Source organism: Dermacentor silvarum, chromosome 6, assembly GCF_013339745.2.
Source record: "Dermacentor silvarum isolate Dsil-2018 chromosome 6, BIME_Dsil_1.4, whole genome shotgun sequence".
NCBI lineage: Eukaryota > Metazoa > Arthropoda > Arachnida > Ixodida > Ixodidae > Dermacentor > Dermacentor silvarum.
The window spans coordinates 83,297,678-83,313,580 of NC_051159.1; the positions used below are offsets into that span (position 1 = coordinate 83,297,678).

A 15,903-nucleotide genomic window follows, 5' to 3' on the forward strand; every position below is an offset into this window, starting at 1 on the left:
TTGCGTTGTAGTCCACGTTAAAGAACCCCAGGTGGTCAAAATTAATCCGAAGCCCTCCACTACGACGTGCCTCATAGTCAGAACTGGTTTTGGCACGTAAACCCCAGAATCAATTAGTAAAGTGCATTTTAAATATTGACTTACACTAACCTTAACTCCCGTGCCCAACGTGACTTGTCCGCCGTACGTCGCGCATTTAATGCAAATGGATCCGTATAAATAAAAGCTGCTCATTAAGATAGGCCGCACTGTGAGACACCTGGATTTATTTTGACTAGCAGAAGTTTTCTTTCTTTCTTTTTTAACACGAAAGTGTTTTATGCCGGGGTCCACCAAGACTTCACTGACGTATTTCCGTCACGGAAATACGTCACACGAACATACACGAACATAATACAAAGAAAGAAACCAGAAGAAAAAGTTCCACAAACATGCAAAATTTGGAAATCGAACCCACGACCTCTCGGTCCGCGACGATAGATCGCCGAGCGTTTAACCCATTGCGCCACAAACGCATTTGCAGAGAGCTACACAGACGCGCCTTATATATCTAACACTCCTCCGTGTACCCGCGCTCTTGCTCGGGGCGGTGCCGCCGCCTACGAGCAGAAAAGAGAAGTACTGCATTATGACACTAACGCGCACCGACAGTGAACGCTTCGGTGGTCTCAGCACTACGACGCCTCGATGCCAGCATTCGAAGGGACGCTGGCATCAAGAAGCACTACCAACGCCACTTAGGTGGCGTTCACCGTACTCAGCACAGCGGAGCGTGGCCTCCGCAATTAGCTCTGAAAATGTTTCTGAAGTTGATCGCGGAGGCTGCAATTACGACGCGCTGTACGCGCTGATTTGACTCGGTGACGATTCAGTTACGTGCTTTGTCTTGCGCGTTGTATTAGTGTGTCAGTTACGTGCTTCGTCTTTCGCGTTGTGCTAGCGTGTGCAGCGTAGTGCAGCTTCCATATGCACGACGGTTGCTCATGGTCATCGACGTTGGTAGTCGTGATGGAGGAGACGTGCCACCAGGCGTCAGCGTGGGTGCATCAACGCCTAAGGGCGCTTTAGCCACAAAACACCAATAGACATTATATATCAATGTGCAATAAACATTACACTACTTCTGTGAAGACACGTTTCACTTTCGTGTTCTATACCGATTCCTATATAAGAGGGATCAACCACATTTTTTTTCAACGCGGATAACCAAGAATGCGGGGCCGTTTTTGTAAATCACAGGCGTTGTGGTATGCCTCATTTTGAACCTGTGTTCGGGATGTGTTTTTCTACCGGACTGTCCGTTATATCTGCTCTTTAGGCCGATGTGTTGAGTGTTACAAACTTTCGCGTAACATAAAGACGGTTTCAACAATATCTTGCATCGGCCTTCGACGACGCTACCAGCTTTATTGATAACATCAGGATTGCGTGAGAGGCTAGGAAGACAGACGTGTTGCTGCATCCTATGCGTCCGCCCACTCCTTTCTTTCGCCCTTTTAAAGCGAAGCTTTCTTTGAGGACACTCCCGGGATTATCTGACCGTGGCTGCTGGTGCTGTCTTTCCGAATAGATCACACCTAAGAAAAAAATGAATTACGTGCTCTAAGGTGAGACTTAAATTCAGTCCACCAGCACGGCAACCCGATGCTCTAACCATGAGGCAACAATGGCACGTGTACTTCTACCATGAAAACGCCGACTAGATCTTTGAGGTGATCGCCGCGTGCGTCGTATTGCATGCGTAGCATGGCCGTGCGCGCCACTTTATTTTACGCCATAGACGCAGGAATGAAATAGGCAAACTTATAGCATTCATGAAAGCGTCAATTCACATAAATTCTAACACGTGCGTTGTAGCTGCATAATTTTCTTTTCTTCTGCGTACTTCTATCCCATTCACTTCCTTCCCACCGTTACAGGCTTGGCTGGTAACGTATAGTTACTATTAATTCACGGGTAATTCACTGGTAACCTACAGTTTCCGTTTAAATGATGTAAACACTGCCTTTAAACTATAGTGTATGGTTCTCACGTGGATTAATTTCAGCTCTCTATTATTAAAGCTTTACGTAATGTTCATATTAGGTTCTGTCATATAATAATTATATTCAACTTGCGCTTGCAATCTTTTGACATAATGATATCACATAATATTAATTAGGTTTGCTATGACTGGAATAAAAAATTGCAATAATCCTTGACTGCAACCTACGTCATTTAACTGTTACAAGTTGGATTAAAGATGATAGAGCCCTCACCCAATGAGGCAATTTCTGTTTCACATTTGCTTGAGTACGGCGAATCCGAGTCGGAGCTTCCTTGTAACACTGGCAGCTTTCTTTAAACAACGTAGAATCAAAACTTTCTTTGCGAAATATCCTAGAACTTGCGTAATCACGGTTCCGATTCTGAAAGAGTTTATTAGGTTTTCAGGCGGCTTCCTGCATATGCTGGTTCGGACGTGTCCTTTAGGCTATCTATGCAAGCTATCCAGCTCGTTAAAAATGTCAAAACTGGCTTCTCCACGATAACACTGTTTGGGGAGAGAAGTCCAATTCATTTCTATACGTTTTACTGGAGATAGTCTGACAACGGAAGTATCTGCGGGCTGCTCGTGGGCGTTATCAATGGCAACGGGTGAGCACACAGCAGGTTTCGCGCGATGCATTTCAAGCGCTTGTGACGACTGTCACTTGCGTTGGTGTTGGTCCGCACGAGAAAGCACGCACGGTGAAGAAGTGTACAGTGAGCTCTTGCGCGAGTCTGGCAGGATGCTGGAAGTACCAAGAGAAATACTTCCGGCATCTACGCTGGAAGCACGTCGAAAGCCCCTCGGTGGTTGGTAAAGGTTAGCCATTTGGCTAATGCAGGTTACCTGTTTCTTTCAAAAGAAACAGGTAGACTTGTGTCTAGTAACGGCTCATCGACGACGCCAGAAGGGAAAGATGCCGCAGTGGCGACGGAGCTCCGAAACCTTGTCGGTTACTGCCTGTCACATTCTGCATGGCGCTGCAAAGGGGTAGTTTTTTTATTTTTCAGGGAGATATAATTCTTATACACGTTGTAAACACAGAAACAAAACAGTTGATTTCGTGTTTTCGGGAACCCAAAGTGATGTTACCTTACGTGTGGCTTCTTCCTAAGTGTATACATCAAGCGCACTTTGTGCGGCACGTGCGTATACGCATCTTCCCATGTGCACACAGTAACACACAGTAACACGCACACACACACAAATACGAACAGACCAACAGAAGCGCTTCACTGACCGATAGACGCCCATGACGGCGCAGGCCAAATGTCATTGAGCTGCCAGAAGAGAACGCCCATGTTGTGGCCGAGGCCGTCGTAGAGGTGGCCGCGCAGGCGTCTGAACCTTTCACAGCCCGTGCGCACTGCTTCAGCTTGGACGACCTGACAGGCGGGCGACAAAAGCGAATGCTGACTGTGAGCGAGGCTCGGCACGGAACGAACACCCGTGAATGGTGCCCACACACGCATTCATTCTGAGCAAGCACTTTGGCCAGAAAATCTGCTTTCCATACAGGTTATTGGTTGTTATTTATTAAATTCCGGGGTCTTACGTGCAAGAACCACGATCTGATTATGAGGCACGCCGTAATGGGGGTCTACGGAATAATTTCTACCCCCTGGGGTTCTTTAACGCGCATCCACTGCATGGTACACGAGCGTTTTCGCATTTCACCCTCATCGAAATGCGGCCGCCGCTGCTGGGATTCGAACCCGTGACTTCGTGATTAGCAGCGCAACGCCAAAGTCACTCAGGCCACCACTGCTGGTCAGGTTAATTGTGTGCGATAGAGTGTTTGGAGCACACAAGTCGAAACACACTCAGGGAAAGTCATTTGCCTGAAAAAAAAAAAAAAAACTGACCTGAGTGAGGTAGGAGACCATGTCGTAGTCCGCTAATCTGCCGTTCCAGGACGCATTGTTAGTGCGGAAGTAAGCGTTGATAATCCGAGCTGCAAAGTGGGCACCTATACGATAAGAAGCGCATTATTTCAATGCAGTGCAACCACTTTGTAGCAGTCTAAGCAAACTATTTGCTTGAATCGGCGATATTGCTATGTACCCTTCTCACGGGCTAGTTCGCTCACTACAAACAGATGGCGCTTGCACCGCGCTTAGGCATTTTTTGCCTCAAGACCCCTCGCGTTGCCTCCGCGGTGGTTCAATTCCAGGCTGCGTTGGGCGCTTTGCTAGAATGCTCCTATATTTAGATTTAGGTTCACGATGAAGTGCACCAGACGGTCGAAATGAATCCGAAGCCTCAGCCCTACCGTGGCTCTCATAACCCACTCTGAAATTTGGGGATGCTAAAGCCCCCATGAAATATAAAAATAAAATAAAAATCTTCCAAATATGCTGTACGCGCGCACTCTTGAGTAAGGCTGCTTCTTAGTTGGTGGATTGACAAATGTAGCACTCTCGCATAGGTGTTCACACTAGAGGCTGATCAGCTCGCTGTGTTATTGTGTTCACAATAGAGAACTTGCGATCAAAAAAAGATGTGCTACTCGTTAACGGCGTTCTGTTAAACCACGCTTTACTGTAGGCACTGTCATCCCAGTTGTTTATCGCCATTGTTGTTTGCGCCTTATAAGCTCGTAATGAAATGCCGAACCTTCATCTAATTCAAGCCAAGGTTTGGCCTAGTGGAATAATTTCGCGTATATTCTCGGTCAAAAGCAAAGTTCCCCCAAAAATATGATGGCCACATAACACTGCGAATTTTGTAGACACTCGCTCGTGTTTTTTCTGGGGCTAACATCAAGCCCCATCCACTGAAACCCATTGAGAATCATAGTCATGTATACAGGTGTCCCACGTAACTTAATCCAAACTTTAAACATATGCAAATGTCACGTAGCTGGACAGAACCAAGGTAATGCTGTTTGCCGTCGCTTGGAGACATTAAAATTATTTTTTTGCATTCCACATAATTACATAATAAGTCTTAATTAGTTAATCAACTTCTCAATTATTATAATTAGATGAAAAGTGTCAATGAGAAAATTGTAGAGCACTATGAAAAACTCCCGATACAGCTTTCTGTTGCTCAATGCGTGCAACATAAAAGTGTTTTTCCGAGCGTGAAAGAAGGCCGCAAATGCACGCTAAATTGCCAGCGCGACTGGCTGCTCGAGGCACTTTGTGCTAATTAAGTTAAGTGAAGAGTTAAATCACGTTAAGTGGCAACCGCGACAGCCTGTACGCTACGCGCTGCTAAGAATTGCACGAGTGTTCTAGGTGCGCTAATAAATTTGTTTGCCGTCTCTCGCTTTCTTTATTGAACCACAGACCCCATGGTACTGTACTAAAGTGGCACTTTAGACTGGTAAAGTACTCTTTTGGAACTATTTGCGTTAATTTTGAAGTAATGAGCTGATTTATTGAATAAGTTGCGGTAATAAGAGAAAACCATTGCCACCGTTCCGTTTCGTGAATTTCGCGCCAGAACCCCACCGTCGGTACGTCAGCGTGACGTCACGGTTTTCAATGTATTTTTTTTTCTATATGGCTCATGGTGGCTTACGAAATGTTTTTGAAACTTGCTAGGTTCAGTCTTTGGCTATTTAAGAATTGAATGAAGTCTCTTTTTACAAACAAAAAATTATAACTAAAACCGAGGAGGTGCCGTCAAAATGATGACGTCACGGCGAACTGGCGCGGGAATTCCGAGGCAGCGTAGCCGCCCGTCTTTAGTTTTTGCCTCTTTCCCGATTTCCCAGATCTTTCCTGACGACAATCGAGTGACTTTTTTTTAGTATTTTAGCATGGTAATATACTAGTGTAGCACAAATATTTTTAATGTTTTTTTTTTTGGTGCGCCTTCGGGAGGTGTGTTTTTTTTTCTTTTATTTTGTAACATGGCTTCGAAAAGAATGTCACAGGTGGCATTTCGCTAATATCATTGTATCTCTGATAGATGCAGCCGTACCCACAGCGTAGTGTTGCCTGTGCTCCAGAAAACGGGAGAAAGGGTAAGTGACCATCGATGCGGGCATAACACGTTCCATCGAGTCTCTGGGTGGATAGGATTGCATGCCAAACTCGGTCACAAACCGCGGCATCGGGAAACTCGACGGCTTCCAGAGTTGGCTGCTGAAACTGTAAAAATGCACTGAAAATAAAAAAAGACCGCCGTTTCGACAAGTCCATCTTTCAAGTCAGCTTCCTATACTTCACCTGCGCGTTCTACAAACTCGAGCAACGTTTTCTTTTCTCTCAACTATCGCGCGACTTGTAAAGCGTTTCGAATGCGCGGATCTCAAGGCAGGTCATGCTATAGGCACAGGTGAGGAACTTGTTGACTCAACAAACCTGTTAAATTCGAACAAAGAGCATGTACTTCGGGGCCTCATTCTTGGAATGAAATCATACAGCAGGAAATGTAACTTCTTGCCTCCTTGTCAAAGGAAGCGGCCACACAGGATGTCCTCTTGAACACGCATCGTAGTGAGTGGTTTCAGCTCACAAGGTTCGTAATAAGTAATTCTCACACGAACAAAAACACAAAAACAAAAGTGCTTAGAGGGAGAAAGGGGTCTCTGAACCGCTTGCTTCGGCACGAAGGGGAGCATCAACACCAGGCTCAGTCTTGGGTGCTCTAGTAATTGCCTTCAGCGGTAAATTGGACGGGAAGTTGCCTCACGCTAAGAGAAATAGTCGTCAGGGAAAGCCACCAGAAAGGGAGACCAATCATGATTTGCGAAGAGGTTTTTTTGCAGACAATGGGCACAGTTATGATGCTCTGATAAAGCTTTGAATTTAGTGAAAAAATTATTTTCGCGCATTTTCTCTTGCATTTTTTTTTTGCTTTACGCTTGTAACGCAAGGTTGTTCCTCGTTTAAATGTAATCTAAATCACGCATAGTACAGCAGCAGCACTTAAAGAAGCGAGAACCATACGAAAAAAAATAATAAAAAATGAAAAAAAGAGAGCGAGAGAGAGAAGAGTATTCAGCCTCGTCGGGGAACAAGTGCAAATGCAGTACGTCTTTATAGTGCGTAAGTATGTTACTTAGGCGAGATGATACAATGTCTTTAGTGTATGCTGTGCAGAATTCTCAATCAATCGCTAATACGTGGGGAAATTGCATAGCTCTGATAATTTTTGCGTAACGTGATAGTTCAAGTTGTTACGACCTTGTTGAAATTATAACTTTAAGCCCTGGCCGAATGCAAAACAATCCCGGCTCAGCTTCCGCTATCGGCTAGGCCTTTAGTAGAGTGTCCAGCGTCGGGGACACGCGGGAAGCGCTAAATGCCGTGGTACCATATTGTGTACAGAAATCAATGCCCTTTCGTGGCAGCAGCGGTACGTGTCTTAATTTTCGCGATAATCCTAATGCTTTCAAAGCAGATATATTATTTAGGAAAGCAGTGACGAAACATCGCTAATTCTTCGTTATTAAAGCACGATGATAATAGTAAAAGCAGATTCTGCCATTAATTCTTGCGATCACAACAAAAAACAAGTGGCAAAGGGAGAACTCGAATAGAAGTGGATGCTCTCGGCTACGCCACGTTGTCACAATAGCTACGCAACTCCTGCAACTCACGCAAATCCCAAAAAGCTAATTCTAAGAAAACCGGCTTTACGTGACCTCAATATATTTCTATTGTGTTCTATGCATGCGGCACTTCCCACCTGCTAGTTTATAGGAAACGTAAAGGTTTTCCGTAAGACGTCCTAATGAGACCTAATGACGTCCTAATGAGACCTAATGAGATGATGTGAAATGTGCGTATTTTGCCCTTACCATCACCATTCATTTCCGCGTTGGGTGACGAACTAATCCAGCCATCTTCGGCAGTTTTTCTGCCGTTGCTTGGTGTTGATGAGACAAAGGGTCGCGTCTTGTCTTCAGTCTCAACGACGGTCTTGATAACGCCGATGTACAACTTCAGGTATTCGGTACGGTACAGGTCATAATCCTTCTGGACTTTCCTGCCTTTCAAAGAGAATTGGCAAATTTGTAGCCACTCAGAGCTACTTGAGAGGCTTTTAACATAAGCCAAGCATTCTGTTACAAACGATGTTAAAGGCTTCTTAATTTTTTTGAAGTGATTAACCCGAAGGAATTCATCGAGGTAGGTAAAGTTTTATTCCTTGTCTTTATTAATAGCTAACCGTGCATTTCCCAGCCAAGGTAAAGATTCCAATATATCTTCCTGGTTAGGGACAACTTGGAGCGAGAAAACCGCGGGCCGCGGCTCCTCTTGGAATCCTGGCACTTCCAGTACCAGCATCAATCGTTCGTCGGCAACACTTCCCGAAGTTTACGCTCAAGGTCTACGAAAAGTGTCTGCGCGCTTGTCTGGGCGCCTGTCAAAGCGGCAAAAACGCATATAAACACTACAACGCCTCACGTCATCTCACCCCCGAAGAAGGAGCCGGTCGGGCTCCGACACTTCGGGTTTTAGAGCGAAAGCTCTGCTACGTCATGTCTCGTAAGGTCATTCATCACGTTGCAATGACCTTGAGTCGCCGGAGTGCGAGCCGCAGGAGGGCAAGTATGGCAGGTGTGACGTCATGCCACGTGATCCGCTGTGGAGAGGCGTCGCAGTTGCGCTCGCTCGGACCCTCGCCACTGCGGTACCACGTGACTAGGCTAGGGTTTAACGGCAGCTTCACCGGCGCTTGGTTCACTCAGTCTCGCCATGGATGGCGCGCCGACTGGGCCGTCTGTACGTGCAGCTTCAGCGCAAGCGACAGGCTGAATCCAATCATCCAGTAGATATAGCTAGATGGTAGGCTGCGAAATCTCAAGCAAGGGCAAAGTTGACTGCTGAAACACCGGAGCAAAGGGAGCCCAGATTAGCACTGTTATAGCGAAGCGCGGAAGCGTGCATTAATGAAACACTGTGTGCATAGTCTTTTTGTAACCAAGCCAAACAGACCTTTCGCTCGTGATAACTAGGTTTACAAGAGGTAAACCTCAGCCAATCTTAAAAAATGAATTCTGGTTGTAGTTTTTCTTCTCTTTAATTTCACGGCAAGCAGGCATGCTGCCCAGTTGTTGTCGTTCACGCATTATCAAATGAAATTGACGCTTTCAAGTTTTCTACTAAATGAGGACAACAATGCATACCACCAACCGGAAGCAAGTGCGTCTTCGTTTTCGTTGTTTCCAGCCCAAATGACCACAGAAGGGTGATATTGTAGGCGTCGAACCTAAGAACAAAATATTTTGTAATGGGATGGTCTAGGCATACCAATTGTTGATTCCAAGCCCGCGAATACACGCAAGATTGCCGCGCGACTGGCCGCTCGAGGCACTTTGCGTGTATTCACGGTCTTCTTTCATGCTCGGAAAAACACTTTTATGTAGCACGTACTGAGCAACAGAAAGCTGTATCAGGAGTTTCTCATTTAGTTCTACAATCTTCTCATTGACACTTTTCATCTAATTATAATATTTGAGAAGTTATTTATTATCTATGTGATTAGGCAGAATTAAAAAAATAATCTGAGTATCTCTAAGCGATGGCAAATAAAATTGACTTGGTTCGGTCCAGCTACGTGGCATTTGCATATTTTGAAATCTTGGTGCATGATAGTTGGGACATATGACGGCAGTCAGTCAGCTCTGTATGTAGATTTCGCTTGGGAGCTGTGTAATTCCCCAATTGACTTAAGTGGAGAATTTCAGGAATGTAATCTAGTTGACGATCACCTGTTGTTGGACTTCGGTGGTGACACTCTGGAGAAAAGACCGATCCGCCGGATAAAGGCTGGCTGAAAACATCATATCCTGCCAGATGAGAATTCCCAGCTCGTCGGCGAAACTATAGAAGTAATCCGTTTCGTACACGCCACCACCCCACACACGAAGCATGTTCATGTTCGCCTCCTGCAAAGAATGAATGCAAACTGCAGGACTTATTGTGTTTTGCCTGTCAATTAGGCGCAAATAATACGTTTCAGTTCACTGAAGTGCCCTCATTTTATTACCAAGAACAGCCCCACCAAAAGTGCTGTCTTTAACCACCGGGCAGTGGGATCGCTATGGGAGATCGTTTAAACTCCGAGTTTCCAGGCATATGGTCTCCCTGAGGTGGCTACGTCCAGTGGAGAGCTCGGCAATATTTTGCTTGCGAGAAAGTATAGAGTATACCATGTCATGGCTTCATTAACTAAACTCACATTTATACACACATCTTCTCACTTTTATTCTTGTGGGCGCGGTGGTGTCTGTAATATACCTCGTGTAACGTGCAGACACCACTGCACAGACACGAAACACCGCCATGCATTAAATTTTCATTTATTCGTTTCAAGCTCTTGCCACACTGATAACATTTATCAGCTGCATAGGACACTGTAGATGAAAAAATATAGTGCAAAGCTCGAAAAGACACGAGACGAGAATATGCAGAGATGACACCAGCGCCCATATATGATGCTACTTTTTCTTGTCTGTTTTTTTTTTTTCTATCACTGTAGACGCAGCTTTACGGAAAGCCCAGTACTGTATTTTCATTCGGGGAAAAATATTATAGTAGCTACAAACATAAACAACGTTCCCAATTTTCGGAACATTTCTATATGGGGTTTATAATATTTCCAAAGTTACCTTGACAGAAAGCAGCAGCTCCCTGACGTAGCTGTTCGTGATTCTCTCCGGAAAGATATCTGGTGGCACCCAGTTGCTGCCTTTAGCATAAACGGGGACGTCGTTAACCACGAAGGCGAAAGCAGTCGCAGTGTCAAAGTCCTCTGCAACGCAAATGGAATTGAACGCAAGAGAAGCAAGCTCTATGCTATCTTGCAACGCGACTGTGTATTTCTTCGTAACCAACATGTCTGCATTTTCTTCGCAGCATTATGGCTTTAGCCAGACGTCTAGTACTAAAAACCAGGATCCAGACTAGCACAATATAATGATCAGTTTCATACGATATGTTTTCTATCGTTATCCCCCCCCCCCCCCCCCCCCCCGTGCGCGCAACAGAGTGTGCCCTCGAATGGTTAGGGTGCTCATCTTCGAATGCTCGAGCGCTTGAATGCATGCTAAAACGTGCCAAAATCATGATATGATTATGAGGCATACCGTGGTGGGGGCCTCGGGATTAATTTTGGTCACCTGGGTTTCCTCAACGTGCACCCAGTGCACGGAACACGGCTGTTTTTGCATTTCACCCCCGTCTAAATGCAGCCGCCGTGGCCGGGATTCGATCTCACGCCCTCGGTCATAGCAACGCAATGCCAAAACTACAGCACCACCACGGCGGGTAGCACTTGAATACTACTGAGGTGTTTTGTCTAGGAATGAATGACTCTATATGGCTATACGCAGTGAATGTTGGGTTTATGCTTTGACTCTAAATTAATCAACTCTGATCGCTGGCGCAGCTGTAGGGCCTTATATTGTTGTCTGTCGTGGCTGGCCCAAAACCTGAAACTGTGATCGGTTCTCTTATTACTTTAGTGCTGCGCATACGTGTACTTTAACCGCCATATATCTACGAACGTCACAGAAATAAATGTCAGCGTCACATCATAGTTCGCAATTCAGTAACTGTCATTCCTTGAAGGTACCATTGATTTCTACTCTTTAGTTGCCCCTTTCTCCTCCAGTGCTGTCACCTAATTTGTAAGCCGGATTGGTTTGCAGACAAATGTGCACCGATTTTACGTGAAAGTGGCTTTTGATTGTGTTCGGTGATTTGAAGCCGCTTCCAGACTTGCTATGAGATTCGACGAAGTGATGCGTGACGTCACGCGAAACGTCGTGATGAATTGGGAAGTGTGACGTCACGAAGTGACGTCACAATTACTCAGCTTTGCTACATGTGGTAGTATTCAATATATCATACGCTGCTAAAGCCTTATTCTTAATTTTATTATATGTATCAAAAACCATGCAGCGCGCTTCTATAATGCCAGCTTAAAGGTGTAAAGCTATAGTGCAAGATACATCTAATTTCTGTGAGTTAGGCAATAGCAATACGACTGCATATACCAAAATACACAATAAACATGATCTGCACTAAGCCGCTGTATACGGTTTGCTCATAGGAAGTATAAAGTCTGTTATGACTTCAGAACGGAAACGTAATTCAATTCCCCATGCAGAAAGCATGTAAGCAGCACCAGGAAATATATACTACTTATTCGCATTTGCCTTTGTAGTTCTGTAGCTAAACATAATAAGTGACAATTAAAAAGTACACTATGGCTGAGCGAGAACTTTATCTTGGGGTGATATAATTGTGGTTTGGCATGTTTATATTTATTCTCCCAAAATTCGGCGTGCTTTTTTTAATTTCGACCTGAGAAGTTGTATTTTTTGGTGAATATGGGTTTTCAGATAAACTTTCAATGGCTTCTTTGGTGGATCATTTCTTGCGTCGAGCTTGGCCATTTCCTTTTCATTTTGTCAGTAAGTGTGTGGTTCATTAATTTTGTTGTCGCTGACACGTGCCCTACAACTGTAGATCAATACTTCTTTTGTATCCAATACAGAGAATAACAAAGCCTTGACGAAGCAGTAAAGCAAAGCCATAGCGTCTTACAGCGATTTCATTATGCAAGAATTACAGTTTAGTGGATTTGACATTAGAAAGCTAATATAGGGAGACTTGTTAACATTAAAGCAGAAAAAAAGAATGAATATGTAAAGAAGAGTCTGTATTTCCATCAGTGAAATTGCCTATTTCATTCACTAGAGTGGATGAAGTGCGAAGGGTGCGAGGACCCATGCCAGGGCTCTCCCAACGCAAATAACAAAGAAGTGAAGATGGCTCAGACAGCAAGCCAAAGCGTGACAGTGACCACCCCAATCTCTTTGCATCTCAGCGGATGTAGATTCTGTGAGACGTAATTGCCGCTTATCAGACGCTGCTTCATAGCAAGTACAAAGTCTGTCCATAAAGTTCGTGCAGTAGATTTGAAAAAAGAATAATTTCACAGACTTTCAGATACATCAATGTGGTCACCTTCAAAGTTTTCCCAAACTGCCTCAATATAACTGGTTCCACCACTTTTTCCATTGCTGGAAGCACCTTTTGAAGCTATTTTCTGTTTAGCGCTTCAGAAGCAATGTCGATCCTTTTGAATTGTCATCACATCTCCAAAATTCCACCTCCGAAGCACTAGTTAGCAGTTGAGGAACAAAAATTTTTGAGAATTGGCGTAGGTTTAACACTTGTAAATTATCACGAGCGAAAGGTCTGTTTGGCTTGGTTTTGTCAAGACTATAGATGCACACAGTGTTTTATTACCGCACGCTTCCGCGCTTGGTAAGTGTTTCTATAACGTGCTAATCTGGCGTCCCTTTGCTCCGGTGTTTCAGCAGCCAACTTTGCTTAAGATTTCGCAGCCTGCCGTCTAGCTATACCTACTGGATGATTGGATTCAGCCTGTCGCTTGCGCTGAAGCGCACGTACAGACCGCCCAGTCGGCGCGCGATCCATGGCGAGACTGAGTGACCAAGCGCCGGTGAAGCAGCCTTTAAACCCTATCCTAGTCACGTGGTACCGCAGCGGCAAGGCTTCGAGCGAGCGCAGCTGCGACGCCTCTCCGCAGCAGATCACGTGACGTGACGTCACACCTGCCCTACTTGCCCTCCTGCGGCTCGCGCTCCGGCGGCTCGCGCTCCGGCGGCTCAAGGTCATTGCGACGCGATGAATCACCTTGTGAGACATGGCGTAGTAGAGCTTTGGCTCTAAAATCAAAAGACCGAAAAAAATGGACGTCGCAGGGGCCCAAAGGTGGTGAGTAGGGAGGGTGTTCTAATACAGTAAAGGGGCAATGCATTCCAAAAACTGACGCACTGCCAATGCGCATTGTTGTGCAGGGGTATTGTTGTGAGGGGCATTGTTGTGGTGCTGAATTCAGCGCCCTTCTTTTGATGAAATTCCTAACACGCGGCGCACATTATTTCTCAGACGCTTCAGGACCTCCACGTAGAAAGCTTCGTTGATAGCTTGACTTTCAGGTACAAATTTGTTGTGTACAATTGCGTGACAATAAATAAACGCCCTTGGGTTATCTTTCTTTGTCCGCTGTTTGCTCTAGATGCCGTATTCGTAAATCCAAGTTTCGTCACCAGTGACCAACTACACTTTACAAGAATTCAACAGTGTCGTCTTGAGTTTTCTAATGAATGCTCCTTTTCATCACAATTTTGCTCTGGATTAAGCAGTTTCGACACCAACTTCGCACAATTTCATTTAATTTTCATTTCATTTCATTTTCATTTCCATATTTTCAGTCAGAGCTCGCTGAATGGACGACTTATCCAAACGAAATGCGTCTGATGTCATTATACCAGTAATTCAATAGTCACTGAGCACAAGAGAACGCACACGATCGATGTTTTCATTTTCGCACTAGGTGGGGGGACGCCTTGGTCTTGCACCGTGCTTTGCGTTTTCATGGCCTTCCCGAAAACGCTAGACCCACTTGAGCAGTAAAAGTACGGAAAGTTGGCCGAGTCGGTAGCTACTCATTATGAAACTGCAGCGCGCACACAAGAAACGAGGGCACATGGCAATGGTAACGCACAAAGGTAACACACAAGCCCTTTTTGCCATTTGAACGCAGTTCTTTACTTCAATGCATCCTTCGATCCAATAGGCCTTTCGTAACATTCGATGAATTTCTGCACCATTCTTGTCCATTTTCATTGGAAACCTGATATTGATCCTTCGTTACGTCAGTTCGTAGATCTCCACTTTGGCAGACTGTGCACAAAAAGTGCACACAGAAAATTCTCCCTCATCACACAGCAATCTGGCTTGTACGAGATGCCAACCAGGTCCTTTCGAGGGGAGAGAGCGAAAGAGCGGCGCCGTTACACCCTCCCCCACTTTCTTGCTGACTCTCTGCATGAACTTTTGGGACAGACCTCTATGATTCACAGCAAGTACCAACTAGGTCATGAACAAGTATGTAGGCCCGCAGCTGTATGGAAATCACTGTCTGAGCTACGGTGGAAGAACAGAGACAGGTGTCTGAACGAGGCTGCCGCGCCGACAACTTTTTCGGTCGTGGTTTACGTCTCTCTCTGCAGAGGGCGCGGATCATTGTTGGGTCAACGATAGCAGCCGGCGCGCGCGCGGGGCTCCTCAAGCATGCGCGCGTAAATGAATCACCAGTAAATTGTCCCAGGTATGCCTGTGCACCAGCCTAAGCGTTTGGCGAGCCTATGGGAAGCAAGCTTAGGTATATCCTCTTAAATATCTAAGCTTAGTAGCACTTTCCAGACCTAAATGGGCTTTCGCAACTCGTAAAAGTCCACTGCAGAGACCGCGTGTTTACCAGTGCTCAACTTTTGTACAAATGCCAAACCATCCGGCTAACGCAAAGCGCAAAGTTTTTTCAAATTGTACACATACGGCGAGAAACCACAGCTTACCAATTGCAGCGATGTTCGTGGTTAGCATGCATGCCAAGCACGCACATTGCTGCTAACCGCGTAAGTTACTTGTAATATTCGTTACTTCTTTTAAAATTATCTTGCAAGTTACTCTATTCTAATCTTTAATTTACACCGTGTAGTGTCCACCTAGTTAATTGAACGCTAACACCGCACGCTGGGCCAGAAATTCAAGAAACACAAATGCACAACTGTACAGACATTTCCCAACGGGATATATATTAATATCTGAATAATGCACGCGATAGCTAGGATAATGTGTTAACGATTGTTCGTTACCAAAACAATGTTTAAAAGTATGCAGAAACTCCACTGGAGTCGTCTAAGTATGCGTAAGCATACCCTCAAATTTCAGTTGGCACACACCAAAATTTCAAGTGGGCCCACCCCCAAATTTCAAGTTGGCTCACCCCCAAAATTCAAATTAGCCCACCCGTAAATTTCTAGTTGGCCCAACCCTACTAAGCTCCCTCATGCATTTTCTTGGGGC

General features: G+C 45.1%; 1 protein-coding gene across 1 annotated transcript in view; it reads right to left on the reverse strand.

Annotated features, from left to right (window-relative positions):
• LOC119456767 (beta-mannosidase-like) overlaps positions 1–15,903 on the reverse strand; it is a 29,022-nt gene that overhangs the window by 5,650 nt on the left and 7,469 nt on the right. The window contains exons 3-8 of the mRNA XM_049669070.1: positions 10,605–10,747; positions 9,705–9,881; positions 9,120–9,202; positions 7,788–7,975; positions 3,895–3,998; positions 3,270–3,414 (exon numbers count right to left, since the gene is read on the reverse strand). Coding sequence (XP_049525027.1) covers positions 3,270–3,414; positions 3,895–3,998; positions 7,788–7,975; positions 9,120–9,202; positions 9,705–9,881; positions 10,605–10,747 — 840 coding nt within the window. The remainder of the gene's footprint in view (positions 1–3,269; positions 3,415–3,894; positions 3,999–7,787; positions 7,976–9,119; positions 9,203–9,704; positions 9,882–10,604; positions 10,748–15,903) is intronic.